This window comes from Astatotilapia calliptera, chromosome 22 (genome assembly GCF_900246225.1).
Source record: "Astatotilapia calliptera chromosome 22, fAstCal1.2, whole genome shotgun sequence".
Taxonomy (NCBI): Eukaryota; Metazoa; Chordata; class Actinopteri; order Cichliformes; family Cichlidae; genus Astatotilapia; species Astatotilapia calliptera.
Window position 1 is genome coordinate 28665156 of NC_039322.1, and position 27215 is coordinate 28692370.

The 27215-nt window shown below is 40.7% G+C and overlaps 2 protein-coding genes across 2 annotated transcripts in view; one reads left to right on the plus strand and one right to left on the minus strand.

Moving 5' to 3' along the window:
• Positions 1 to 13569, plus strand: part of LOC113014211 (hippocalcin-like protein 1) — a 53476-nt gene extending 39907 nt beyond the window's left edge. Inside the window, exons 3-5 of the mRNA XM_026155594.1 lie at positions 643 to 924; positions 5185 to 5290; positions 11030 to 13569. Coding sequence (XP_026011379.1) covers positions 643 to 924; positions 5185 to 5290; positions 11030 to 11127 — 486 coding nt within the window. The 3' untranslated portion in view covers positions 11128 to 13569. The remainder of the gene's footprint in view (positions 1 to 642; positions 925 to 5184; positions 5291 to 11029) is intronic.
• Positions 13570 to 14343: 774 nt separating this feature from the next.
• On the minus strand, positions 14344 to 26487 carry LOC113014208 (transmembrane protein 54-like). The gene is made up of 6 exons (XM_026155590.1): positions 26311 to 26487; positions 24941 to 25137; positions 21874 to 21933; positions 18649 to 18840; positions 15565 to 15705; positions 14344 to 15481 (listed from the first exon to the last, which is right to left on the minus strand). Exons 1-6 carry the CDS (start codon positions 26321 to 26323, stop codon positions 15128 to 15130), a joined length of 957 nt encoding a protein of 318 aa, XP_026011375.1. The 5' UTR covers positions 26324 to 26487; the 3' UTR covers positions 14344 to 15127.
• Between the last annotated feature and the right edge of the window lie 728 nt (positions 26488 to 27215).

A 27215-nucleotide genomic window follows, 5' to 3' on the forward strand; every position in this document is an offset into this window, starting at 1 on the left:
TTGTAGCGTTTGTGGGCGTTTGTATCCAATGAGCCCTATTTAACTGGCCTAAGAGAAGTCAGCAGCTGTAGTCACTCATAATCACTCACAAGTTAAGAGGCCATGCTATGAAGCTCAGTTCACTGACAACTTTGTAAGTCACCAAAATTGCTAATTCATGTTGCTGTATGTATATTTTTGACCCAGTAAATGTGATCACTTTTTTCTGTTAACCCATAATAAAGTAATTAAAGAACCAAACTTCATGAATGTTTTTTGTGACAAAGAAGTATCTGTTCCAATCACTCTATCAGAGAAAAATCAGAGTTTTAGAAATAACGGGACACTCGGTAGAGCCATTATATTATATTCTTTACAAGTGTATGTAAACTTTTGACCACAACTGTATGAGCAACACAATGCTGAACTGCATACTGCATTTATTACAACAGCAAGGCTTTATAATAGAAGAGTCCAGGTACTAGACTGGCCTATCTGCAGTCCAAAATAGACACTGATCACCTAGAATTCAATGCATTTTATGCAGCATCCCAACTTTATTGGAATTGGAGTTGTTTTATATTATTCTATAGACATAAAGAAAAAGTTAAAGGTCTTATTTTGAACCCTGTCTCACCTAATATCTGCTTTTTTTAACCTCAGGGTTTCTTGAAGGACTGCCCCAGTGGAACCTTGAATGTGGAGGAATTCAAGAAGATCTACGCCAATTTCTTCCCGTACGGCGATGCCTCCAAGTTTGCCGAGCATGTCTTCCGAACTTTTGACACCAACGCCGACGGGACAATAGACTTCCGGGAGTTCATCATTGCCTTGAGTGTGACGTCACGAGGAAAGCTGGAGCAGAAGCTTAAATGGGCCTTCAGTATGTACGACCTGGATGGAAATGGGTATATCAGCCGCGAGGAAATGCTGGAGATTGTAGAGGTAAGCAAGGGAAGCTGGTTAGTTTTGGTGGAAGTAAACACTTCTTCTGGCCTCAGGTGCTGGTGGAGGGGTTGTCACATGTAGACCATGCGATTTCTCTCAAAACCTTCCGTTATAGCTCATTATGACACTTTTATTAGGGCCACAAGGTTACTGCCATTTAAAAGCAAACTGTTGTTGCAGTGCTATCTACTGCATTTAGCTAGGTCACACATCACATTTACCTCTTGACTGTATACGCTTACCTAATTGCATAGTGAGTTGATGTTGGTGGCATCTCCCCCACCACATAACCAACAACAAGCTAATTAACTCCCTTTAAATGGAAACTCAGGCTAGATAAAAAGTTAGCCATGGCAGTTTTGAAGTTGTAACACTGGAATCATTAGTAGCATCCTAGTTTGCGAACATGAATTAGAGTGCCTTAGCAGCTCACAGACACTTAGTATCATCACTAAATAATATAAATACTTGTGCAAAAATACTTTGTCATCTCCCTAGCAGGCCTTTATATTAGTGCTGTCAGCATTAATCTCGTTAAAATGACGTTAACGCCATAACCCCGGCAAATCTCCGTTAGCAAGTTACCGCGGATCACCCCGTGCGTGGGGCTGCAAGGTGTCAACGTGTTAACGAGCTAACCGAGTACATTAAATCATGAATGAAATCACTAATGTAGACTCTACAGTATGCTTGCCAAATGTGTAGAAGATCCCTTCTTATCTGTAGCAGTTGTAGCTCAGGATATAGAGCGGGTCGTCCACCAGTTAGGTGATACTCAACCCCCAAAATTGCCTGTGATGGACCTGTGGGCATGCTATGCGAATGTAGCTTGTAGTAAAAAGCACTCAGTAAGAGTAGTAAAGCACTTTGATTTATGGTCCATTTCAAATTCTAAATCCCCAAACCTGATTTCATTTTCATAAACACACATCATGCGACTGAAACAGGAATGTTCTTGAATAACTAATTTGATCTCACCAGGAGTCTCAGTATGTTTTCTTGCTTTTTCCTGCTTGTTCTTTCCATTGGTCCTTCAAATTTTCATCTAGCACATGGTGCAAACTACATTACAGTTTGTATTGATCAGCCAATCACAGAGATTTATACAATACTAAGAAAAGACAGAGCACCTTTAATAAATACTCCCATTAGTTATGTTAAGTAAGTTAATGCATTCATTTAAGTATGTGGATGAATGCATTAACTTACTCTAATAGGCACCCTGAGTGCAGCATTGGCACAGGCAACAGTTTGCAGGAAGGCTGTTAAGTAGTGCTGCATCTAATCCTTTCACTGTTGAAGAGAACAAGCAGAAGGACTCATATGTCAAGATATTGGACTGAGGATCTCGCTGTGTATTCTGTGTGTGTGTATGCACTTCTGGATTCTCATGGATTAGCAAGTTAAATTTAACTTGAGTTTATCCCTGAGTGTGCAGAATGCTAGGATTATCTACAGGCTCACTGAGGTTACACACCGTTAGGGAAAGGAGGGGACCATTATGTGCTGAGAGTGAGCAGGAGAGTGGAAGGGTCATGACTGAGGTCAGATTTGTTTTACACCACATTATCAGATTAATAAAAGCTCTACACTTTTGCTGATCAATGGACGTGTCCATCATTATAACCACAATTTCAATTTCTTGCATATTGTGAGTTGTATGTGGGTGTGGACACACAGGAAGGAGAAAAGGACTCGTGCAGATTGGTTAGACGGAGAGATCGAGGTGGAAACGACGTGCAGCAGGTCAGGGTGATTAAAGATAGATATTTGCTAACAAGCAAAAGTTTGCTGAGAAAATGGAAGGAGCAGTTTGAGGAGCTGATGAATGAGAGAATGGGGAAAGATGGTGAACTGGGAAGTGCAGAGGATTAGTAAGGAGGAAATGAGGGACAGAGGGCGGTGGACTTACTAACCAAATTGTTCAACACAATCCACAAGAGTGAGAGGATAACTGAGGAATGGAGAAGCCTGCTGCTACGGATTTTCAAGAGGTGTCATGTGCAGAGCTGTAGTAGTGATGAGCCAGCCCAAGAAAATATGGGAAAGAGCTGCTGATGCTAGGTTGAGAAGAGAGGTGACGATCGGTGAGCAGCAGTGTGGCTTCATACTGACAAAGAGCTCTACAGATCTGATGTTTGCTTTGAGAGTGTTGATGGAGAAGTGTAGAGAAGGATCTCCACTGTGTCTTTGTGCATCTAGAGAAAGCAGATTATAGGGTGCTAAGGAGTGTCAGGAGGGAGAGATGTATGTGAGGGTGGTGCAGTGCATGTATGAGAACAGCAAAGACATTGGTGAGGTGTGCGGTAGGAGTGGCAGGGAGTTAACCCTAACACTAACCAACATAGAGGTGGGATTACATCAGGAATGAGCCTCTTCCTCTCCAGAGGGTTGGTGTGACAGAGGAAGATGTTAGTGATAGGCTGAGATATTCAGATGATCTGCTGTGGGGAATCTTAAAAGCAACAAGCTGTGCCCTTCAGTGAATCCTTTACAGACTATGGCCTTGCTATGGTGGAGTCGCTTTTTCTACTCTGGCACAATTAAAATTGGGTGACTTATTAACAAGTATCATAAGTGCTCTTCCAACATATCTTTTCTGTGAAATTCATATTTTAGAGTCCACGTCTTTACTCATAACCTGAATTTGAGTAAACACCTGCAGTTCAATCCAAATGTGATTTTTATCAATTCTATTTTTTTGTGTAAACCTTAATATTCACATCCATGAAATGTGCTAAAGATATATAATCCAAAGTTGTAATACCATTTTGTACCACAAGATGGTGCAAAGACTCACTATAATATTTAATGTAACCAGCCAAATCGATTGAAAACTGAGCGTGGGAGGAAGTAAGAGGAATATCAAAACATCTCAACCATCTACAGTCATTCATCTCAACACAGTCAGTTGTAAAATGCTGCCCCCTGGTGTTTAAAGTTTTTTGTTTTCCTCAACAAATGGAAGGATAACGTCCACATCCCAAACCGTGAACTTGTGTATCACAAAACCCTGTTTTCTCACTAATTTTCTTATGTTCATTTTATTTTATTTTTTAACTTTCTAGCTACCTTAGTAAGTCAGCTTAGGACAATATTAATCAAATATTGAGCTAACGCTGGTTTGAATGCTGTTTGTCTGTCTTAATGATGGATGGATGCTACAATATGCCCTTAAAATGGTATAAAGTAAGAGTACAGCTGGGCTCCATTTCAACTTGAGCTGATATCTCTGCAGCAAAATCCACAGACATCTTGGACATAACGTCATCGCTGTTGTGTCTTCAGATTCTGTTGTGGTCCCGAGTCATTAGTGAGCCTTCCTGGGAAGCACATCTGAGGATACCTCTCATTACAGGGAGCCACCTGGCACACCTGTTGGCATTAGCTTGACATTCATTGTTGGTGAAAAGATAAAAGGAGCCAACCATGAAACTGAAGGGTTGTTGCACACTAATGATGGCATAGCTGAATCATCTGTGCTCAGACTTAGGGCAGTTAAAATACCTGATTATTTCTGTGTGCCTGACGCCTTTGTCACTATTTTTCTCCTTGGAGTTTTTTTCCCACAGTTTTTTGAAGGACGGTGTGGGCATGAGACTTTACAGTCAGAGGAGATAACATTTTAGAGCCAGTGTATCTTTCTAAAAAGCACAGAGGGCTCATTTCCTGCGAGCTCCCTCCCTGCGACACCGATCTACAGTTGCTTTTACACCCTATACTCCCAGCGGAGGAGATTTAATAGGCACGTAAGCTGATTTTAGATCTGCGCCTGAGGCCAGCTGATACTCGGAGCTTCTCTTGCAGAGGTTAATTTAATGCTATCAGGGGACGCGGCGTGCTCATATCGGTCAACAGATAAAGATGTATGAAATCAATAGTGTAAGCCCTGCTTGTAAGCCCTCCGTCCCTTTACCCCGCTGCCACATGTGACCCATGTCACCGTGGCGCGATGGAGCGATTCTATAGGCACACAAATGCTGCGTGGGTATTTCTGGAAAAGCTGCCCAGGGAGCAGCTCTTAGTATCAGGAGCAACAAATGTCAGTGAATCATGTGGACTTTCAGAAAGGCTGTTTATCAGCATCTTGAAAGCTGCAGTGACTTTATTTTTTTTAGTTCAGTTGTGTTTTACTTCTTTCCTGCTGAGTCTCCTTAATGGGTCCCTGCTGGCTTGAATTCACTTATCTTTCTTGTTCTCCTGTCACCGCCCACCCAACCAATCTCTCTCTCCTTCTTTTTCTCTCTCATCTCTCAGGCCATCTACAAGATGGTGTCATCTGTGATGAAGATGCCAGAGGATGAATCCACGCCGGAGAAGAGGACGGATAAGATCTTCAGACAAATGGACCTCAATAATGATGGTGAGAGGAGGAAATGGCAAAAAGGAGGGTGCTGGGGAGAGACAGAAAAAGAAATGAGGGTAGCGCTGGGTGAATGTGACAAGATCATCTTTGAAATGTGCTAATTTTGTTGGGGACAAAAGACTTTGTACAGAATTCAAACAGCATATATGTGTCCAACATTTACAAAAAAAAAATGTGGCTTTCATTCACACGTGAAAAACAAACCATTTTGTGTGTGCGCGCATGTGTTTAATGAAAGCAATTAGTCTTTATGTGTCATCTTCTTGTTAGAATAGCAATAAACAGTGCAGATGAGGCCAGAACTATTAGCCATCGTCTGAAATTGTATTTGACTAAAGTATTTCCCAAGTGCTGTCAAACAGAGCAAGGGTTTTTAAACACAGCTCTTTGAAGGTTTGATTTTGGATTCTTACATTATTTTTATTTTTTTACACAAAAGCAAAATTATTTACCCCCCACCCCTCCCCCCTGCCGTTAATTATCAGCCCCCTGATGGTAATAGATACTTGTTGGTATCTTTTTTTGCTGGATAACAGTCTGCAGTCATTTGCTGTAGTCTCAAAAACACTTCTGAGCTCTCCACACTCCACATATTTTCAATGCAGTGCAGGTTGATGCAGCTTGGGGCTTTGTGACTTTAGGAGGTAGTGCTTCACCAGGAGCGACATATATTTTGGGTACTTGTCATGATGAAGGACAAAGTGCTGATCCAGACCTGGTTTTACTGCTGACTGCTTGAGGCTTTCTTTCAAAATCTTTACGTCCTCCTTTCTTCATGATTCCTTCCACCTTCATGCATTTCTCAGTTCAAGATGTGCTGAAGCATCCTCACAGCGTAAGACCCCCACCACCGTGTTTCACTGTGCTGAGGGTTTTCTTTGGGCTGTGCATCCCTCCCTTCTTTCTCCAAACATAAGAAACACCCTGTGGCCAAAAAGCTCTAGTTTCATCTAATCTGACCAAAGGATGTGCTTCCAGTACGCATAGTCTTTCTCCAGGTTGTCCTCATATGGAAAGAAATATGTCTCAAAAGAGTTGCAAATATGGACGATATGATATAAAGCATAAACTAAGATTCACGAATGTGTCCAATGATTTATCTTTTGCTCAGCTCACAAATCCAATAATTTTCTCTTTCAAAAACCTTTCTGTGCACAAAAATGTGTAAAACTACACGTACCATCTCTCGCTCACTCACAAAACGTGTGGCGAATTACCAGATGCGCACAGATCACGCCGCATGAGACTGATTTAACGCACAAATCCACAAATGTATGCTGCTTTCAAGTCCCAGTGTAAAACTGGGACATCTTGCCTTCCACTGTATAGTTGAGGGTTTGTTTTCTTTTTGTTTTGCTACCATTACCACCACGATTATTCATTACACTAACATTAATGTTAGCCTGCCTTTATTAGTGAATGGTGACATTAACATTAAAGTGTTATTCCACATTATTTGCCTTAAATATATATTCAAACTATACAGAGATTAGTTAGCATACACTCAGTCCAGAGGATGATCCACAATGATGTACAATCGTGGTGTTCCATATCTGCAGCTGAGCACTGGCTGACTTTTCCCAGAGGAAGAACGTCCAGCATGTAACACCAGATTATTTAAACCACATATTAACCTTTATAGGCTGCTGTATAGTATCTGTAATTGTAAGTCATGTTTTCTAGTTTGTTTTTGTTAGAAAAAGAAACATCAGGTATACAGTGGAAGCCCAGATGTTCCAGTTTTACACTGGGACTTGAAAGCAGACATATTTCTATCTATATCCTTAGCATACTTTAATGTGGTTTGAAGGTGTGTCTTCTGCAGAAGAGCAGTTTTTCTTGGTCTGTAACCTCTGCAGGGTTCTAGTGGTTGTCTTCTTTGAGACTACAATTCCCAAAGTGGTTATGAGAGTCATCGTGTCTTGGCAGATGTTCTGGGCTCTTCAGAAACATCTCTCACAAGTTTTCTTTCCAGAGTCTGAAATCTTTCCTCGCTGAAGTTTTTATACTTTGTGTAAATTGGAAGATAACCATGGTAACTGTAATTTTGTCTGATATTGTGTGCAAAAAGAAATAACTTCACAGACTATCACTGCCTATTGTTGTGCATCCTTTATGGCCTTGGCTTCTTCCAGCATGCACCAAATCCCAAAGCAAAAGTTATGTGAAAATGGTTTCATTGGCATGGGGATGTGGCTTTACTGTTGGCTGATTGACAAATATATTGGTTATCATTGGTTGACAGATCTTTGTTGAGATATTTTACTAAAAGCTAAACTTTTGGGTAGGTTTATCCTACCCAAAAAGCATTTCTAAGGCATTAACTGCAACTCTATGTATAACGTAAGCACAATGAACTGTGGGTAAATCTGCGAAGTCAACAACAAATTCAGACATACCAAAAGTGTTTGCCAAAGAGCCCACGTGTACGTAAAAACTTGGGGTTGGAACAGACATAAGCCCAGACTGATTTAGCAGGAATGCAACTCAAACTCTGTAAGTCTGAGAGTGTGGACATTGGGATTGGGCTTCAAACTCCATGACGCAGAGAAGTAAGGGTTTAAAGGCTGTAATGATGTAGCTGCACAGGAAGAGGCCAGCAGTAATAAAAATTAGAAAAATGTTGCAGTAACTGTCGAAATAAACACTGGATTGATTCAAATATGATTTAACCATAATTCTGACATAAAACACGAAAGATCGTTACATGATTCTGAATAAAAATCTTCCACTTGGTTCTAGTGTTGGTTCTATTTATCTAAAAACAGAAGAAAAATGAAGGCAAGAAATAAAATACAAAGAAAAGGAAGATGAATGGGATGTAAGGATCTGTACTTATGCCTTACCTACCTCCATTAAAAGCTAACTACATAATTGATGAAATACATATACAAATACAAGACAGACTACTCTCACATGCTTGGGGGCAATTAGCTTAGCCTCGCATAAGAGCAAAAGAAGGAGCAAGTGTTTATCAGGTGGTTTCTGCTGGTGTAAAGATACACACCAAACACACATGTATCATTATACATATATATTCTATTATACATTATAGCATTAGTAAATGTTCAGACAAACTGTTTTCTGGTTGAAATTTTATGCTAACATAAGCTGCTACAGAAATGGAATTGTCAAAGTTCCTGAACAGAAACACCACAGCATGTATGTAGTGTTCAAGCTAGCATAAAACAATTACATGATCATAGCTAATGCCACTAATGGAGAGCTAACTACATATTTGAAGCTACACTAGTGTTTTGGTGCCACCATGTTTTTTTTGTTGTTGTGGTTTTGTTTCCTGCCAGAAGCAAAGAGCGCTAATTTATCAGCTATTGCTAGCAAGCTTGGCTAACTGCCACTACCCGATCCGTACCAGAAACAAGATCGGTACCACGCATGTGCAAAAGGTGTCTACTTCTGGCCGAAGCTTTTTACGATAGTTACGGGTCAGAGTGTCTGTTAAGATGTTAAGAATAATAAGTATAGCTTAAAATGTATCAAATAATGAAATATTTCAATATAATGTAGACAAAAACTAAAAATAAAACGACAGTTACGGATCAGGACTCCCCGATCCTTACTGAGCATGTGCAAAGTTGGACTGTACAAATTGGTCTACCCAATCCATACCGCCCATGTGCAATGTTTTCTTCTTCTTCTGTTTTGTTTAATGGCAGTTTACTCCCCAGTGTATGAGGATACTGCCACCTGCTGACCGAGTGAATGAGCCCTATTGTAAAATGAACTAGCATCATTACAAACGCGTGTTAAATTTGATTTAGTGATAGTCGTGTGTTTATGCTTGTCTGTGTAGAGAGGATTGTTGGAATAGTAATGATGATGTCAGCTATCACTGTCAATTGTCATTAAACACTTAATCTGACTGATGAATCTTCACGTGACATATTACTAAGTCAGTATTATTAGGTCTGTAATTAGGCGCCATTCTTCATACTTTACGGCGCTGTTGTTCAATTGTGGGACGATCTCTGTTGAGGAGAAAAGCATTAATTTGTTTGTATACGAATTATCCATTGTTTAAATGTCCCGGGCAGTCGAAAAGGAGGCAGAGCTGTTGAGAAATGCTATGAGCTAACTGGGCGCTAACCGTGTCACTCAAATACATTAACTGTTGCAATCTTGGCAAAGAGAGGAAGTGACGTAAGATTTGCGCATGCGTGGTACCGATCAGGTTTCAGGTACGGATCGGGTAGTGACATTAACAAGTAGCACTGATAAACTGTAAGGATACAATGTGCAGACACATTGGCTAATTGTAGTCTGATAATCCAATAAAATGCTTCAAAAGGTGCATTTTAAACAGCCCAAACACACACACTGTATATTCTGTAAACATACATTTTAATTCTGTAAAGTTGGCCATTTCACACGGAAATACTATTTTTCCCACTTGTATATTTGAGGAGGGCGTTGAATACATTAGTAGGTTAGTTTGGAATGTGCACTATCAACTAGTCACCAGCTGTAGTATTGTGTAGAACAAGCAAATATTTGTGGACATGACTTTGTTGAGGCTGACACACCTCTTTATCAGAACATTAGTTATAGTAACAGTGTAGGTACAGAAGCTGATACTTCTTAATCATACTTCCCTTGCTCACTCTTTTTCAGCATATTACCAGTGTTGGTCAAGTTACTTGAAAAAAGTAATCAGTTACTAATTACTGATTACTTCCCCAAAAAAGTAATCCCGTTACTTTACTGATTACTTATTTTCAAAAGTAATTAATTACTTAGTTACTTAGTTACTTTTTAAAAACACGATTTACAACCTGAATAGGTGATAAAGCAATAGATCTTTCAGCCCAATTCTACTTTTTCTGCATAATCCATCATACAAAATGTAATCAAATGGAAAAGTCTCTTTTTAAAACTTGTTTTATCAGTTTTAATCTTTTAACTTTATGCATCAAGCAAATATTAAATTATATGCAACATTCTCTGACTGGAAGAAATTTGTTTAATATTTAAACCTATTTTCTGCACATTCCAGCATATAAAATAAAATATTTTTTTGTGTTTACACTCAGTCTTTCAAATAGATGCAAGTAAAACACAGCAGGAAATAAATAAAGTCAAAGACTAGCGGTCCTGTTGCTCTATTTTCACCTGTAAAGCAGGAGTAGGGTAGGCGGAGGTTTACCCTGGTGCAGGTGTGCCGCAGCGGTCAGTGGAAGAATCCGCGAGTTTCTCTGCGAATTTCCCATTACGTCGTAGCGCACTCGGTGCTTGCTTGGAGGTTTAGGGGGGTTTTTTTCGCTGTAAAAAGAAGTTTTCTTCCCACGCACAACGGATTCTAATATTTTTGTCACTTTTTATGGAATCAAACTTAACTTCCACGCTTAAAAAGCTGCACGCTCATACTCTCTCCCGCACTCAATATATGATCCATTGTTGATCTGCACACAGCTGTTGTCACGAACGTCGCACTTGCTTACGTCACTGTCATGAGACATTCTCGCAAAAAAACCACGGTTTTAGTAACGCAGCGTTCCTACGGGAAAGTAAAGGTAATCTAATTATCGTTTTTGCAATAGTAATCCCTTACTTTACTCGTTACTTGAAAAAAGTAATTGGATTACAGTAACGCGTTACAAGTAACGCATTACTGCCCATCTCTGCATATTACACACATTCATCTTCAAAATATCTCCACAAATTAATAATAGCATTTCTTTTGTTTTTGTTCTTCTTCTCTCCCTGTCTCTCCTGCAGGCAAGCTATCCCTGGAGGAGTTTATCAAAGGTGCCAAAAGTGACCCCTCCATCGTTAGGCTACTCCAGTGTGACCCCAGCTCGGCCTCCCAGTTCTAAAACTGTCCCTACTGCAACCTTCTTTTTTTTTATCCACAACTTTGCTCTGTTGCTCTATTGAAACAGTCAATCAAATCAATGCATGATGGTTCTCGTCTCTGATATCTTTCTGTTGTTGTTGTTACTGTGTGCAAGGATGATAGAGGAGGATAAGGAAAGTCGTCACTGTCATTTTACGTCTATGTTTGGGAGAATGAAGGGACTAGGTATGACTGACAGAGACGCCTGCTAATGTTCCATAATATCTGTCTCTCTCTCTCTGGAGCGTTGGATTTCCAAGGAGCTTGTAACGGCGTGTGGATGTTTGTTTGTTTTTTTCTTTTTTCCGCAGGGAGAGGAATCAGTTCCTACTCCTACACATATGCACATGTAGATGTACATCATGTATATACTGTACGCCTGTATATCATAAGATAAAGTGCATCTGTCTTCATATAGGGGCGCACACTCTTTGCCATTGAAAGGCAGTATTATGTAGCGTAGCTTCCTGGTGGTCCATCTGAATGGGCAGTTTAAGGGGGTGGGATGGGGGCGGGGCTTGTACATCAGATTTCTTTTATTTTATTTTTTTTTTTATTTAAAATGCTTTTTATTTTCCTTTTGTACATACTGTTTTCCTCCTTCATGGTTTATTTATTCAGTTTTTATTCTCATTATTGCGCTTTTACTTTGATAATATCGAGATGATCAAATTCCAGTTTACAGTGACGGAGAGAGAGAGAGAGAGACAAAACTAGTCAAGATTGACCTCTTTGTGGACTCGAGCGGAGGAATTCCTGTAAAATAACGGGATCCCATTTGTTGCATTTGATCAATGACACCAGTAGCACATATCAGTCGAGCCGCCATTTGTTTATATAAAGTATGGCTGTGCATTTGGGTCTGAATGCGTGTGCGTGCATGTGGACACACACACTGTATGCTTGAGGCTAACTTTTACAGTATTATCTTGTTGTGTTGTTTCTTAATTTGTAAGTATTTTAAAGTTCTTTAACGATGAGCAGTAAACTTAAGATAGCTGTAACCGTTCGCTATACTACTGCATGATCCTTCGAACCCAGCGACGACAGAATCCACAGACACAGTTTACGCACAGCGGTAACTTTTTGTAGCTCTTCAGCCTCCTCAGCATGGACCCCAGGCAGAAATGATTCGATATTTGTCTTGCTCTGGGACAGCACGGGCCTCCTACCCCCGCGCTCTCTTTTCCTCTGACAGACCGAGAACTCACTAAGGGCTTGTTCATCACTCTCTAGCTTAATGATTTTTTTATTATTATTATTTTTTAACCTCCTGGATTAGTCTGCTTGCAGAGCAGTTAGATGAAGGGACGTGTTTCACAAGATTGCAGCGAGTCCGGAAATGTGTTCTAATTTGGATCTGTTTGATCTTATTTATAGAGCAGAAAGAATGTTGAATATATTTTAAAAAATTTAAAATTATAAACTTGTCTCCTGTATCAGTGACAAATAAGTATTGTGCGTTGTTGAGGTTTTAAAAAGACCAGATGCAGTTGTGAAGAAGACCTGAACCTGAAATAAACATAGTCACTGGTTGCAGCACGGCCAGCACCATTCTCCTTTATCACGCCTTAAATGCCCCGATAGTCAGATCACTATTGCCCTCTTGTGTTTTCAAGGTAAAACACACACACTCAAATTGAAGCAATGGGACAAAGCTAACAGAAAATGTGTGGATATGGCGCATAAGGAAGTTGGACTCAAGGATATCAGTTTGTCATGATGGATTTTGTCATCATGGGTGTCGTGATGAGCAAAACACAAAATCACGTTAACGGTATTTCAATAGTTATAGAAAATAATGCTCTCGGTCAAATTTTTTGTCTTCTTTAATGAACACAGCAGGGAGGAGGTAGGAATGTAGTCATGAATTCATAAATACTCAAACAACATTGATATTTTATTTTTAAATATCAGGATTATTGTTAATTCAAAGTTAGCATGGCACCTCTGGCCTGTAATATTAGTTTCAATGGTGTGTTCTGCAGACAGAACGCCAACACGTTGTTGTCTCCTTTCAATTTTATCTTGACATCATTAGCCAGAATTTAGCTAACTTACTGAATACTACTGTAGCAGTGGGGGCTGAGAGTCGTCCTGGTGCTGCTGCATCTATGTGACATTTAACTAGTACCAAACACTCGCACAGGAGCTTCCTAACCAGCCGCACCTCTGCTTTGGGGATCCTTTAGTATCACTGCCTTCTGCTGGTAGGATAAAGAACAACAGTTGCTACTCTCTGATCTATTACAGTGTAATCCTTTTCTATTCTCACTGCCTCTGATAAACTGGTACTTTGTGTTGGATAAATACGAACCTCCTTTCTTCCTTCCTACTTTTCTGTTGCATGAAAACCTCATCTGAGGATGTCATGTTTATTCTGTTGAACCTGAAATCGAAATATATGTGTTTCTAAGCTGCACGTGTGCACTGCGTCCTCATTTGTGGTCATTTTGGATACGTGTGGAAAACGTTAAAACAGGGGTCGACATAAAGTCTGCTTTTGTCTTAACTGGATCAAACCAATGAAACTCTGTGAAACTGCTTAGAGTTGTAAACCACTGACATTGTTATCATATTAAAACATTTATTTATCTTAATATAGGAATAAGACGCTCAATTTTAACATTATGTCTCATTTTGTCTACATGATATAGAAATGTAGAATGCAGTTTTAAAGAAAAACATCTGCTAGCATTAATCTTTGGGCTTAAATTACAAGGGGAAAAAAAAATCAGCAGAAAAAAGTAGGTCATTGCCCAGACGGTCCTCTAATTATGGAGCAGAAAGATTTTTGTTAATTCACATAAAATAGCCTTTTTTTGCAGACCCATTGTACAAAAAAAAAAGAAAATCCAACATTTATTCCTCTCTCTCCTTTTTTTCTAAGCAGCCCAGTCGACCGAATTGGGAGTCTGTGGTGGCCCAATTCTGGTCCCCAAGCCTTATGTTTGAGCAGATCGTGTCTGATCTGACAGCTGAACTGTAATATAATTAAAACATGACATATATATTCCATATATTCCAGGCACTTCTTGACGTGCACCTGCAGATGGTTTGTACCAACCTGGCTAAAAGTCATGCATAACCAGTCCTACCTGTCAGGTCACTCACGAGCTGCTGGGGTTACCATGTGCTAAAAATGTTTTGGTGCCAAAGTTCAGAAACAAAACACATAACAATGGTGTGGTTTCTTGAATAAAAACTTTATTTACTTAAGAAATAAAAAAACAACATGTGCAGTGCTAATTTGACTTGAGCTAAAAGAAGAAAACAAAATGCATCTCATACCCTGTTAGGCAAACCTGAGACTCTATCCTCAACAAAAAAGAGGAAAAGCATTGTAACACCAGGAGAGCAGCTCATTTACATCCCAACAAAGTCAGAATAAAGAATATTTTCATCTTGTTCTTCCAATTCTGTTGGCATTGTGCAAAAGAACCCACCAAAAAACCCCAAAATGAAAACATTTTGTGGTCACATTTTGGCGTGTGTGAAATACTGAGCTTTGAATTGTGGTAGAGATTTCAGTGTTGGAGAGCGCTAACTTCCAGATTAGCCCTGCCTCATGGCTTTATAATGGGAAAGTGTGAATCGAGTTTTAAACAGGTCCGAACAGCTGACATCACAGCGACATCGGATCATTCATCCAACCCTTGACAACAAACTGACCAGCTATTTCTCATAATCCCATTCAGACCCGGCACTGTGTCCTCTCTTTGCAGCATCTCTCCTCCTGATGTGCATATTTTGTTCAACACGATGACAAGAATGAGAACTGACAAATTCCCATAACTGGGAAATAATCTGGGCCTCAGAATATTCATAGATCACTTCCTCTTAAAGAAACATCTTCATCTGAGGCCAGAGCTTTAAAGTACTGACAGGTTATGAGCATGAAGTTTGACTCCAAGTACTGTAGCTGGAACCTCATAAGACTTTTTCTGGCTCTTCGAGTAGATCTGCTGCGTTAAATAACGCTATATCCAGAAGCTGGACCTTTCCAGCGCACCCCTTTGCAAGAGCCGGTGTTGCTCCGTCGCCATTTGCTGGCTTCCAGCTCTTGTTACTTGCCTTTCTCTGTCTGATCTCACTCTGTGTGGCTGGCGAAGAGGTTGCCTCTCCGAGGGAGGAAGACTGTGGTCCTGACGAGGAAGATACTGTGGAGGGGTGGGAGTTCGGTGCTGGCGTTGTGGAGTTGCTGTGCTCCTTCTTGGTGGTTGGCTGTAGGTTCTTGGAGGCTCTGTATGCCCAGGGGCAGGTTCATTGTAGCTACTTGGAGGTCTAGAATAGTGAGGAGAAGCACCTTTCTCGATTGGCACCACAGCGTTAATCTACAGAGACACCAAAAAATGGCTTTAGTTATAGTGCACAGACTGCCAGTAGAGTTCAATAGATGCCCGAGTCAAAATCTCACCGATCTGCCTCTGGGTCTCTTCCTGGTAGGACAGCAAGGCAGACCCAGAAAGGAAATGCAGACAGCAAGGCAGCGGGCACAAAACACCAGCTGGATGAGACAAGTCACGATTAAAGGCACCCAAAGGATCAGAGTCGTACTCTGGGGAGGGAGAAGGTGAAGATGAGCTGGGGGGAAACACCAGCTGGACCATTCAGAGAACAATATCTGTAAAGGTGCTCTGCAGTCTCACATAAAATGGGGAAACTGTATAGATAATAATGTGATACAGAAGTGAACGTGTTCTCAGATTGCACAGCAGGGCTGCAAACCAAAAAACTTCTGGTTTGCAGCCCTGCTGTGGGAATTTCAGTTTGCACAGGAGAGGCTGGATAAAATATGCAGAGCAGAGTATCAGCATGAAATGCTACAGAGGGAATTCAAAGAAATAGAGATGCCTTTTGTTGTTGGGCACACTGACTCGCAGACTACAAAGAGAATAAAAAAGTGCACCGCTCGAAATTTGGAGCTCTCTTTGTAAATCATGATGAAATATGCAGGAAGCACAGAACATAAGGCTTGCATAACCATCATTACTGCTTCTAAGCATGCATGTGTGCCAGAAAAGTCCAAAATACACTCTCAGGTGATGTAATGTACCCTCCGGCAGCCATATTGGAGGCCGCTAGCTAATACACAGCACTGAGTGAACAGCATGGTCTGCAGTCTCAATAGACTAAGACAAAACTTGATGCTCTGGGGTCCAGCTTAAATTTGGTCCATCACAAACTTTATGTGGCTGTAAAATGAGGAAGAAACACACCAAAGATGATAATCCAACCCTCATTCCAGAAAGAAAGCAGAAGAACTTGGGTTTAAATCTTACAACTTGTCTAAATTTCAGATAAGTATTGCTCAAGTTTTGTTTCACAGCTCTCTGTTGACTTATTGAACCCATTTTCTCTCTTTTTAATAAGCTTTGATGGTAGCTACTTACTATATTAACAAAAGTATTGAGCCACACCTCTTAAGATTTGAATTCAGGTGTTTTTAGTCGCATTGCCACCGGGGAATAAAACCAAGCACCCAGTCATGCAGTCTGTCTTTCCAAGTCTTTGAGGGTCGTTCTAAAGAGGTCAGAGAATGGTACTGTAATAGGATGGCACTGCTGCAGCTGGAGAGTTTGTCTTCCCTCCTAGATATTTCAGGATCACCTGTAAGTGGTATGATTGCACAGCAACGCAGCCGCAAAGTGTCAGCAGACAAAGATGGAGAGCGAGGGTCGCTAAATACTAAATACAGACTCCGTAACCACAATCTTCCTCTGGCATTAACATCAGCACAAAAACTGTGCCAGGAGCTTCAATAGGAATCCTATTATTACGCTTTACATTATGTACTCAGGTTTGCAATAATTCCCCCACTTTTCCTTTTAGCTTCATTTCCTTCTACCACTCCCGTTCACGTCCTGTCAGACTGTGGCAGGTTCACACTGATTTATTTATTCAGAGGAATTCTAAATAAAACACGAAGAAATCCACATAATTAACAAGACAAGTTTCTTCTCTTTGCTTAAATTCTAATAAATGTACTTGTTATTAATTATTTTTAGGTCTATGAGCAATTGTAATCTCAATATTGAACAAAATAATTCTGTATATACAGTGGTCCCTCGTTTATCGCAGGAGTTACTTTCTAAAAATAACCGGTGATAGGTGAAATCGGCAAAGTAGCCAACCTTATATTATTTTTTACATTTATTATAGATGTTTTAAGGCTGTAAAATCCCTCACTGCACACTTTATACACTTTTCTCAGACAGGCATGAACATTTTCACACTTTTCTCTCAAAGTTCAAACCTTCGTAGAAAAATAAGTTCAGTATTATAGAATGAAACCAAAGGCACCCATGGTTTCCTTTGACGGTGCAAAACATTTCATCGACATTGTTGTGTTTGTCGGGGAGAAAACTTACATACTGTACAGCACTTCAGACTCACGCTGCTAGCGATGGAAGATTTATGTAAAGTTGACAAGCTGAATGAAAAGTGAACCGTTATAGCGAGGGACCACTGTAATGGAATAACAAGCAGCACTAGTGCATTTTTGGCTTCTTCAGCTATACTATAATGTGAAAACACCTGTGTTATTTAAAGCAGCTTGAATGTCAGGGTTTTAAGGTAGTACGTCTGAGGTAGTCGTTGCTTTAACTGTCTTTTGTGATCTTCAGGATGATTTGCCCTGTTCTCATCCCAATCATCCGGTGTAGGGCACTAAATAAAGTAAATAAAAGCACGATCCACAGGAGGTTACAATCATGGTTAAATGACTTACACAGATGTATTGATTCAAACGGAAACATATCTGTTCACCCAGAGAAACAATGTAGAAACGAGGCATAACATGCTACCCTGTGATTACCGCTCTCTATCATGATGAGTGACGATCTGCACTGCAGACACGACTGCACGATGGCAGTCTCCTTTTCAATATTTAGACAAGTGAAGCCCTCCCACTCACTGAGCCACACAATTGACTGAAAGAATACAAACACGGTGGCGGTGGGGACTGTCTGCCCAGGGCCGTGTCTGTGCTACTTACAAATGATAACCTACACCGCGTGCAGCAGCTGTGCCATTAACCCCCGTGCCAAGAATAAATCCACTCTAAGATGAAGGTGACTGATGCAACAAATTGTCAACTACATTGGGTGTTAAAACGCCAAAGTGTTGCTGATGTGCGGATGTTTCCGTGAGGCTTAGTGCGTCTGACAGCGTAACGGTGTCTGGACGCAGCCCGGAGCTAGCTGACGGGGTCAGGTCAGCGTTTGTGCCACCAGTCCGTCAGCCGCACAAGCGCGACAGCCTGAGTGACAGAGAAGACAGACACCCAGCCTCCCACTCCTTCTCCCACACCCTTATGTATGTACACACACACACACACACACACACACACAGTACAAAAGGGAATGCTGCCACCATGATGCATAGCCTCTGTTGTGATTATGTCACAACAGTCAGCTGTTCAAAGAGCCATCTGCTGCAGAAAAGGTCACAGGTCACGCCTTGATCTCAGCATCTGTGGCGCGCACACTAATGCACTCACGTAGATGCGTGTGGGGTCAAAGGGACACTCGTTGGTGACGCTGGAGTAGCCGGTGGCGTCAGGGAAGCGGCAGAAAGTCATGAAGCTCCGCCCACCGTGAACAATGGCCCTCACCACGGATACAAAAAGGCCAATGGCTGAAGCCGCTGCCGTGAAAGACGCAACCAGACTCACTGTAAAGAGAGACCACGTCTAGGGGAAAGGAAGAGAGAAGCACAACTTAGATGATCAGGAAAGAAAAATTCTCCCAGCTGGGAAACTGGGGCATCTCCGGCTGGAAATAGACTTTAAAAAAAAAAGAAAAGAAAAAGACAGCAAAAGAGAAACAAACATTAGTAGAGCTGAGATTATTCACAGCAGCCGCTCTGACATGTCAGAGCAACAAAAGCACAGGTGTATTAATGATTCTGGTTCCACTCCTGCTACTGTGCGTGCTGATTCACTGCCATAGACTCCTCATCCTCCCCACCCACAACAAGAAGTTTGCAATACAAACAGGGTTAGTTAGGATAGTAAAGCAAGCAAAAGCAGGAGCAGGATTTTGACTGATGCTCATAAGGAAATATGCAAAGAACAGCAAGACTAACTCGACAAAAACAAACAAAACAGTTTGATATTTAACAACCTCACTTCAACAAGGGGGTGCAGTGTGGAGTTTGCATGTTCTCCCTGTGTCTGTGGGCTCTCCAGTTATACTGGCTTCCTCCCACAGTCCAAACACACAAATGGGGTTAGGTAAATTGACCATAGGTATGAATGTGAGTATGAATGGTTGTCTGTCTCTCTTTGTTAGCTCTGTGGTGGACTGGCGTCCTCTGCCTCTATGATATGATCCAGCTGCCTCCGTGACCCTTAATTGGATAAGCAGAGGAAAATGGATGGATGGCTGGACTTTAACCATGCTTTTGATTAAGTAGACTTTAAATTGTTGTGTCCCTCCATTTATCGCAATTTGTCATTATGCAGCCTATCAGATTTCATATACCAAGATAAGTGTTCTTGTCAAAAGAACTCCTGTGTCTGAATATTGTGTTTCTGTCTTCAAAGAGTTGAGCTCCCTCAACACACAAAAAAACAACAACCCTAAATTACAAAAAAAAAAAAAACTAAACCAAAACCCCAAAAGAAATCGGTTTTTCTCTGCTTGGACATGTTCTCTCGCCTTGCTTGTCCTGACTGCACTGCCATAACCTAGCATAGCGTCGCATAGCGTAGCGTAGCATAACATAATAGGCTCTCAAAACACATTATGATTTGAATGTTGATGGCTGCACAGTAAAAGCTACAGATAGCAGCCTTAGGCTCACACAGGATTAGAGAGCGTTAAAAGACTGCCTGGCAACCATTGGTTGTTATTAAAAAAAAATGTTACCCAATCTGTTGCAAGTACTTGCTAGAGGCTGCTGGCAGTTGCTGTGAAATCGACTGCTAAAGCCCCAATCATACAGGCTTAAAAACCTGCAATGCCTTCTGCTAGCCCCTAGTTGCTAGGGAAAAATTTATATTCCCTAAATTGTTTGCAAGTGGTTGCTGGAGGTTGTTAGCTGCTGCTAGGTGAAACTAGTTGTAAGAACTTATACAGCTGTGCTGACAACCTCCTTGCAATTGCTTTTGTTGCTAAAAACATTGCTGTGGTTGCCTGTTTGTATGTTGCTCCTTTTGCCAAGTGTTGGTTTCAGAGGTTGGGGGTTGCTGCAGCACTCCTTCTGTGACCCATCACAACAAACAACCTCCAACAACCACTCACCAACCAGTCGGCAATTAAGATAGGCCTGTGTGATTAGGGGCTTAGCAATCCATCCATTTTCTACCAATTGTTCAGGGCCGGTTGGCGAGGACAGCTGGATGCCAACAGAATCACATCATCTACAAAAAGCAGAGATGAGATTCTGAGGCCACTAAAGTGAAAGCCTACTGCCACCTGGCTACACCTAAAACCTATGTCCATAATATCTGAAAAGAATCTGTGACAAAGGGCAGGCGTAGCAAAGTCCGACACCCACTGGGAACGAGTCTGGGTTATTGTCAGTAGTTTCGATCAAGCTCCTGCTGTAGATCTACAGCAAACACCCCATAGCCTGTAGCACCCCCAACAGGACACTCGGAGGGATGCGGCTGAATGCCTTCTCCAAGTCCACAAAACACAAGTAGACTGTGGGTTATAGATTTGAAATGAAAATTTTGATTTGATCACAATAAAAAGCTTGGGTTAGAAACAATTTTAAATGGGAACTAAAGTCCAATTTAACCATGAACACAAACATTGCAGTTTATTTCCTGATGTTTTACAAATGGTGTTTCCTAAGTACAGTCATCGCCTGTTCTAAGGAACTACTTATGATTTGTTTTAAAAAAGAAAAAAATAATAGTAATCCATTCAGGATGTAGCACGCCTCTTGGACAATGCAACAGGAATAAGCTCCAGCCTCCATGCATGATAAGAAGATAAGAAAATAGACTGATTATGCAAGCCTTAGCCATACTTGTATTACAAATGAATGATGCACGATAATGAATGATACGCTGGGTGGAGAAACCTATCCCGAATTTACAGAAGGTGAGATGCAGCTAATCAGCGTGCCCAGATATTTAAAGTCAATTTGCGAAGATGACTGAGCTGTTAAATCAAAACCCGATAAGGCCAGTAAAAAAAAAAAAAAAAAAAAAAAAAAAAACACCTACAGCAGCCACATGCAAGAAAGGCCCGTGTTCACTCATCACTTGAAGTGGATGACTGAGTTACATAACAAGATGTAATGGACTCAAACTGCCGCCTCACAGCCTGCTTCACAGAGGCACTCGCTAACAAAGGAAACCGGAGTGGTTTATCAAGCTACAGCTCACTCATGAGCAAGCTGCCTCGTCAGTCCCGTCTGAGCAGCCCGACAGCTAACTGAATAAACATAGAGGAGATGCAGGGAGTGAGAGGGGGGGGGGGAAAACAGAAACACACACACAAATCCAGCTCTGCAGGGCTGAATTCAGACACCTGAGGCAATGTGCAGGCTTTTTTTTAAGTCACGACAGAGAGAAAGAGGTGAGGAAGCTGTAAAATATCAAAGCAGAAGCAGGCGAGCAGAGTGCTGGAGCGCTGTGAAGGTACCGCTCTGGCACAGTAATGTTAGATCAATAAGAAAAGCAAAGGAGAAAAGGTGGATAACACAAGGAGAAAGGAACCTACTCTCCAGATATTGAGATTAAAAAGCATACTGCAGAGATACTAACCAGGGATTTACTCTTCTTGTTTTTAGAGAGGACGATAGCCAGAATACCAGCAACAACTCCCTGCGGAAAGAACACAGATGACATTAAAAAAACCCAAAAAAAAACAACCCAAAAACAAAACAGGGAACGCACTGCAAGCAATTCAAACACATCTTTAAGTGCCTCTGTATTTTTGAAAGATATTTTTAGGAGACCTGAGGAGCAGCATTTTCACAGAGTGGCTCAAACTAAGTGAAAACCACTCAGATTCCTACACAAGCCACATTTTTCAGAGAGAGATTAAACATTATTCTAGAGTTCTTTATACATTAAAAATGGTTTTAATGAACTTTAACACTGACCTATTTTCACATACAAACAAATGTGCTGCATGTCATTCTCAGAATTGCTTCCTCATAGCAGCAAGGAGAATCATTTATGGCACAAACCCAAAGAACGGTCAGAAGTGAACCCTGTCTTAAAATGTGGTCACATCTTACAGCAGAGTCATTGTGACTTTGTTTCATTCTTATATGTAACGAGCACATCACATCAATCCCCTATGAACGACGTCAGCAACTTTTAACTAGAGTTGGGGTAGTCCAATTAACCAAAGGCCGGAGCTGCAGATTAGAAACGAAAAGTCAACTTAAGCCTGTGATATTTGTCCAGAGATGGCAAAAGTGAGCACATTCATCACTAAAGCAGACATACAGATGATTGTGATAACAAGTACTTTGGTAAATGTTAATGTACTGATTCAATTTATTAACTCAAGTAAGAGAGAAAAGCCAGAAAGTAAAAAGTAACTCTTTGGATATTTCTACCAGCTTTTTGAACCTCCCACAAACATGAATACAAACCTTATCATTTTAAAATTTGAATTCCGATAACCATCTGTTATTTGGAAGCAAAGTGACATTCAGCATGTGAGGGCAGCGTAAAAGCCCGTCTTATCTGTCTTACATCTTTCTCCATCTCTGATTGAGCGTATCTGGCCATATCCCTGTGTTGGTGTTAATCATGCATTATGATAATAATGTTGTTCCAGGATCGACATTGCAATTGATTGATCACGTTGTGTCATAACTTTGGAATTCGGAGAAAAAGAAAAAAGCCTTTGTTTATAAGAAACTCTCGTCTGGAAAAAATGTAAGCATGTCAAGTGTTTCCTTTATTAAGTTATATTATATAATGTGTATATTATCAATATTATCAGCTTTGCTGTTACTCCAAATTTACGCTACTCATGCTGGTTATCTAGCAATAGTTTTTAAAAGCATTAGCTAACTTCCTGGCTAATGCTAACTGACTCCTCAGACAACATCATTGGTCAGCTGGAATCTTGATCCTGGACCGATGACGATGCAGGATCAACGGGATTATCAGATGGTAGCTCTGAGTGAACTTATCGAGCACTCTTCTTTTCCTGGGAAATTCAGCAGCTGGATCTTTAGCCAACAGACGTAACGCGTGACCAACTGCATACAAATAGATAGTGTATTTGTTGATATCTCTTGAGCTTTTAGAAACTTATTTGAAATTACCTGCTACCAAAACAAACCCCTGAACAAACAAAAAGTTACTTAATTTACGCTAGCGCCTCTTCTGTAGCGCTAGCTAGATGTTTAAGTACTTCAACCACAACTTTTGGACGATCTGCACCAAAAAAGCCATCCCAGATTGTTCCGGCCCACTTAACCCCTGAGTATAGTACAACAAATGATATAATGTGTATAGATTATATATTTGGGTTTTTTTGCCTCTTAGATTTCTTTGTAATAAGCACCAGTGATGGAGACACCAGCAGGACTGATTGTCCTTTTTCTTGTTCTCCCCATTTAGCCTCCAATCACTTTAATGTTTGAACATTAGCAATGTCAGGAAATAATAGCCCCCTCAAAAGCGTTAAACATGGAGTAAAGAACTTGTTTGGAAAATGTAATGAGTAGAAAGTGCAGATATCTTGGTTAAAATGTAGGGAGTACAAGTAAAAAGCTGAAAAGGTAAAGTAAAGACATCTGAAAAATCTTCTTAAGTACAGTAAAGTATATTTTTACTTCACAGCTGTGAATTTGTCTACAGATTTATAACTTATGAATCCTGAAAAACAGTTAATTCTATTGTTTTTTGTGCTGTCATCACCACGAGGGAAGGCAACATTGGTAATACTTTAATAAAACGTACGCACGTAAAAGAATTCTTACCCTGCACAAAGAAAACAAACAAGCACGCACACACACACACAAAATCACCATCGGCTTTACAAAACCCGCGCACCGGCCTGTCGCGTCTCACCACCATCTTTATCTGCACACTGCTCCACGTGACCTTAACTCGTCCACACTGTTTTGGATGTGTGACACTCAGGGTGACAGAGTATGATCAAGCAAATAAAGCTTTAGTCACAAATGACTATTCCCCGACTGAATGGGAGTGGCAGCTGAAAAGTTTACACTGGCTGCAGCACTGAGAGTGAACTTTTAGTCTGAGGGCAAACTTCTTTCCAGTCTGTTGCACATTTTCAAGCTTTAGCATCACTAAGCTAACAGAAAGCATGAAAAACTAGAATATGTTTATGTTTGTATATTGCATGTTGTAGCATATGGTATTTTGGAAAACCCTAACTATAAATAATAACGAAAAGGCAATATTTTATCATTATTATTATTATTGTTGTCGTTATTGTTAGTGATAATAGTAGAAGTAGTATTCATGCCAAAGATTTATTTTTAAATAGTTAAAACCTGTTCTAAAATCACAGGAGTGAAGCAAAGATGACATTTTTTTAACCAATCCTCCAGAGAGGAGGATTGGGGGTGTTTTGGCTCTTTTTGAATGTGGTCTTGCAGGTCAGTTCTCTTTGTTACCTTCAGGGCATCGTTATACCTTACCTGCTAGTAAAGGTTTTTGATGCTTTAGCTCACGTGTTTGTTTGGATGTTACTGTGTTTTATGCACAACAAGCTTCTCCGAGCTAAATTAGCCACAGTGGGATTTATACAGTTATTAATAAAGATTAGATTTCCTAAAATTCCCTCCCCAGAGATGTCCTCTAGCTCTATCCTTGTTAGTGCCAAAATGCTCACCAGCATGCCAGATGTGATGGCCACCACGTTGGCGATGGCGTACTGCATGGTACGGTCCTGGTTTTTGATGCTGATGTACCTGAGCACCACGCCATGCACCAGAGCTCCCAACAGAAAGTTCACGTGACCGACTAGAATCACGCTCAGACCCATCTTCATCAGGGCCTTGGGATCCTGCAGGCTGTCGCAGCACAGTCCTGATGGGAGAGGGAGAAAAGAAGCAGGTCGATCCACAGCAGCAGAGCAGAGAGAGGTGACTTTACGTCATCCACGCCGTATTGATCAGAAACACAGGGGCCAGGTCAAAACCACGGCGGAGATGTCAGCCGTGTTAATAATTAGCTGCTGAGCGCAGGCTGTCCCAAACAAGTGTGTAAGAGGTGACCAAAGATTTCCAAGACAAAAAAATCTACACTTGGCCTGTTATGCTTCCCCCCCCCCCCCCCCCCCCCCCCCCCCCATCTTTTCAACCAGTCAATGCTCACAATAAACCCACATTAGCTTCATGTAATGCACAATAATCCCTCTTATCCAAAAGCGGAAACTACAGATACAGTTCCTGACAAGCTTATCTACTCTTGGCTCTGTGTGATGTCATCAATGTCATCATCTAAGACACACGCCCTGTTTGTGTCACTTTTAGGCTTGCACATCAACTTTAATCTCATCTTGTGAAAAGCCTGTTGTTGAAACCTTCTGTTTACTAGAAACAGCCAATCAGAAGAAAGCAAGCTTTAAGGGAAGGGGAAAGGCGCTAACACAGACGCTGGATAAAATCAAGGGATGCTCCAAGGCCCAGTTTAATAGAAAGAAGGATTATTCTGAACTGCCAAAGCTGCTCAAGTAGAAAGTAAAATTATGAAGTAGAAAATTTGCATGAACAGGGCTCCCTTTCTTATGAAATCTGGATCACATCTCAATTTATATAATAAATATTGATGGGGTTTGTGTAGTCACGTGACACCGGTCCTCGCATACATTTCGTACGGCGATCCATCCAAGTGAGATCCATATTTATTCCTTTATTCCAGCCACAACAGTTTCACAACTAAATATCTGGTCAATGTTTACTCGCCTCTTGCCACGTGAAACATCCACGCACATATGGGGCGCCGTTTGTAAAGTGAAACAGGCATGACAGTTGTGACAATGTAACACGGTGCTGGGTTTGTTTGAATCTGCCAGTAAAGGGTGATAACGTTTAGAGAAAATGCCCAAAGTAAGCAGTCACTCTGTTATTGCGGTATTAAAAGTGACCTGATAAACTAGTTCCACACCACCACCACACCCAAACAAACACTGAAGTCTGGAACACTGACAGCACTTTACAGGCGATTAAATCCCCAAACCCCCACACTCCTGTTTGTTACCTGTGTCGCCCATCTCTGTCAGGTCACCATTCGGTAGGTTTTTTTGTTTGTTTGTTTTAAATTATTTTAATTCAAAAGACAGGCTGTCCTGGGGTGGGACGGTGTCAGCGTGCTCTCGCTTCTTCTTCAAAGTGATCTCCACAATCCCGTCGGACAGAAAGTCACAGTCTCTGACACTCCTGCACGACGCTTTTCAAAATAAAACAATGATCCCTGAAAGTGGAGCATACTTGATGAGTTTTCAAAACTGTCGATAAGCTTTTTTGTTATTATGAAAAGACACGATGAATTTAGTACTTTAAACTGATTCTTTCTTGTGTGGAAAAATAAATTGGGATTAAAAATTTTCTCCCCTGAATAAATTGTTTTAAATACATGCTTTTATTTCGAAAGTAAATTCAATAATTATATATATAATATTCTCTAACCTTGATGCAGACAGGGCACTGCCTATAGATTTCTTTTTAAATGTAAAAATATTTGAATGATTGTGATGTAACTTTTGACAGTTTGACAGTTGCCATTAAAAAAAAAGTCCAAACTTCAATATATGTGGCTGGTTTGAATAAATAAGTAAGCTGCACAAGAGTAAAAGAATGTGTAGCAACTACAGCAAAATAATCTTTTAAAGAAGCCCAAATAGTAAACAGTCACAAAACAACGGAACTCTGGGGATATCACTGATGGGTTCTGTCCCTTCATATGCCAATAAGGCTTGACTGCCACCAAGTGGATCAGTGACGCTATTGAAGAAATATGAAGCTGAATGACCATTTTACAGATTTTTACAAATATATACAAGTTGTAATGTTTATTTTTGTCACTTTGAGCGACTAAGTCAAACAAATTAATAGTCACTTTTGCTCAGTGTTGTACTGTCTGTAGTCACAAATCTGTGAATGTTC

Excerpts from the sequence above, each read along its gene's own strand:
- LOC113014208 (XM_026155590.1), bottom strand. Across the intron at positions 21,934-24,940 it reads CCATCACATCTGGCATGCTG|GGAGTTGTTGCTGGTATTCT; the intron begins GTGAGCATTTTG and ends TTCTTTCCGCAG. Across the intron at positions 15,482-15,564 it reads AGAGACCCAGAGGCAGATCG|ATTAACGCTGTGGTGCCAAT; the intron begins GTGAGATTTTGA and ends GTGTCTCTGTAG.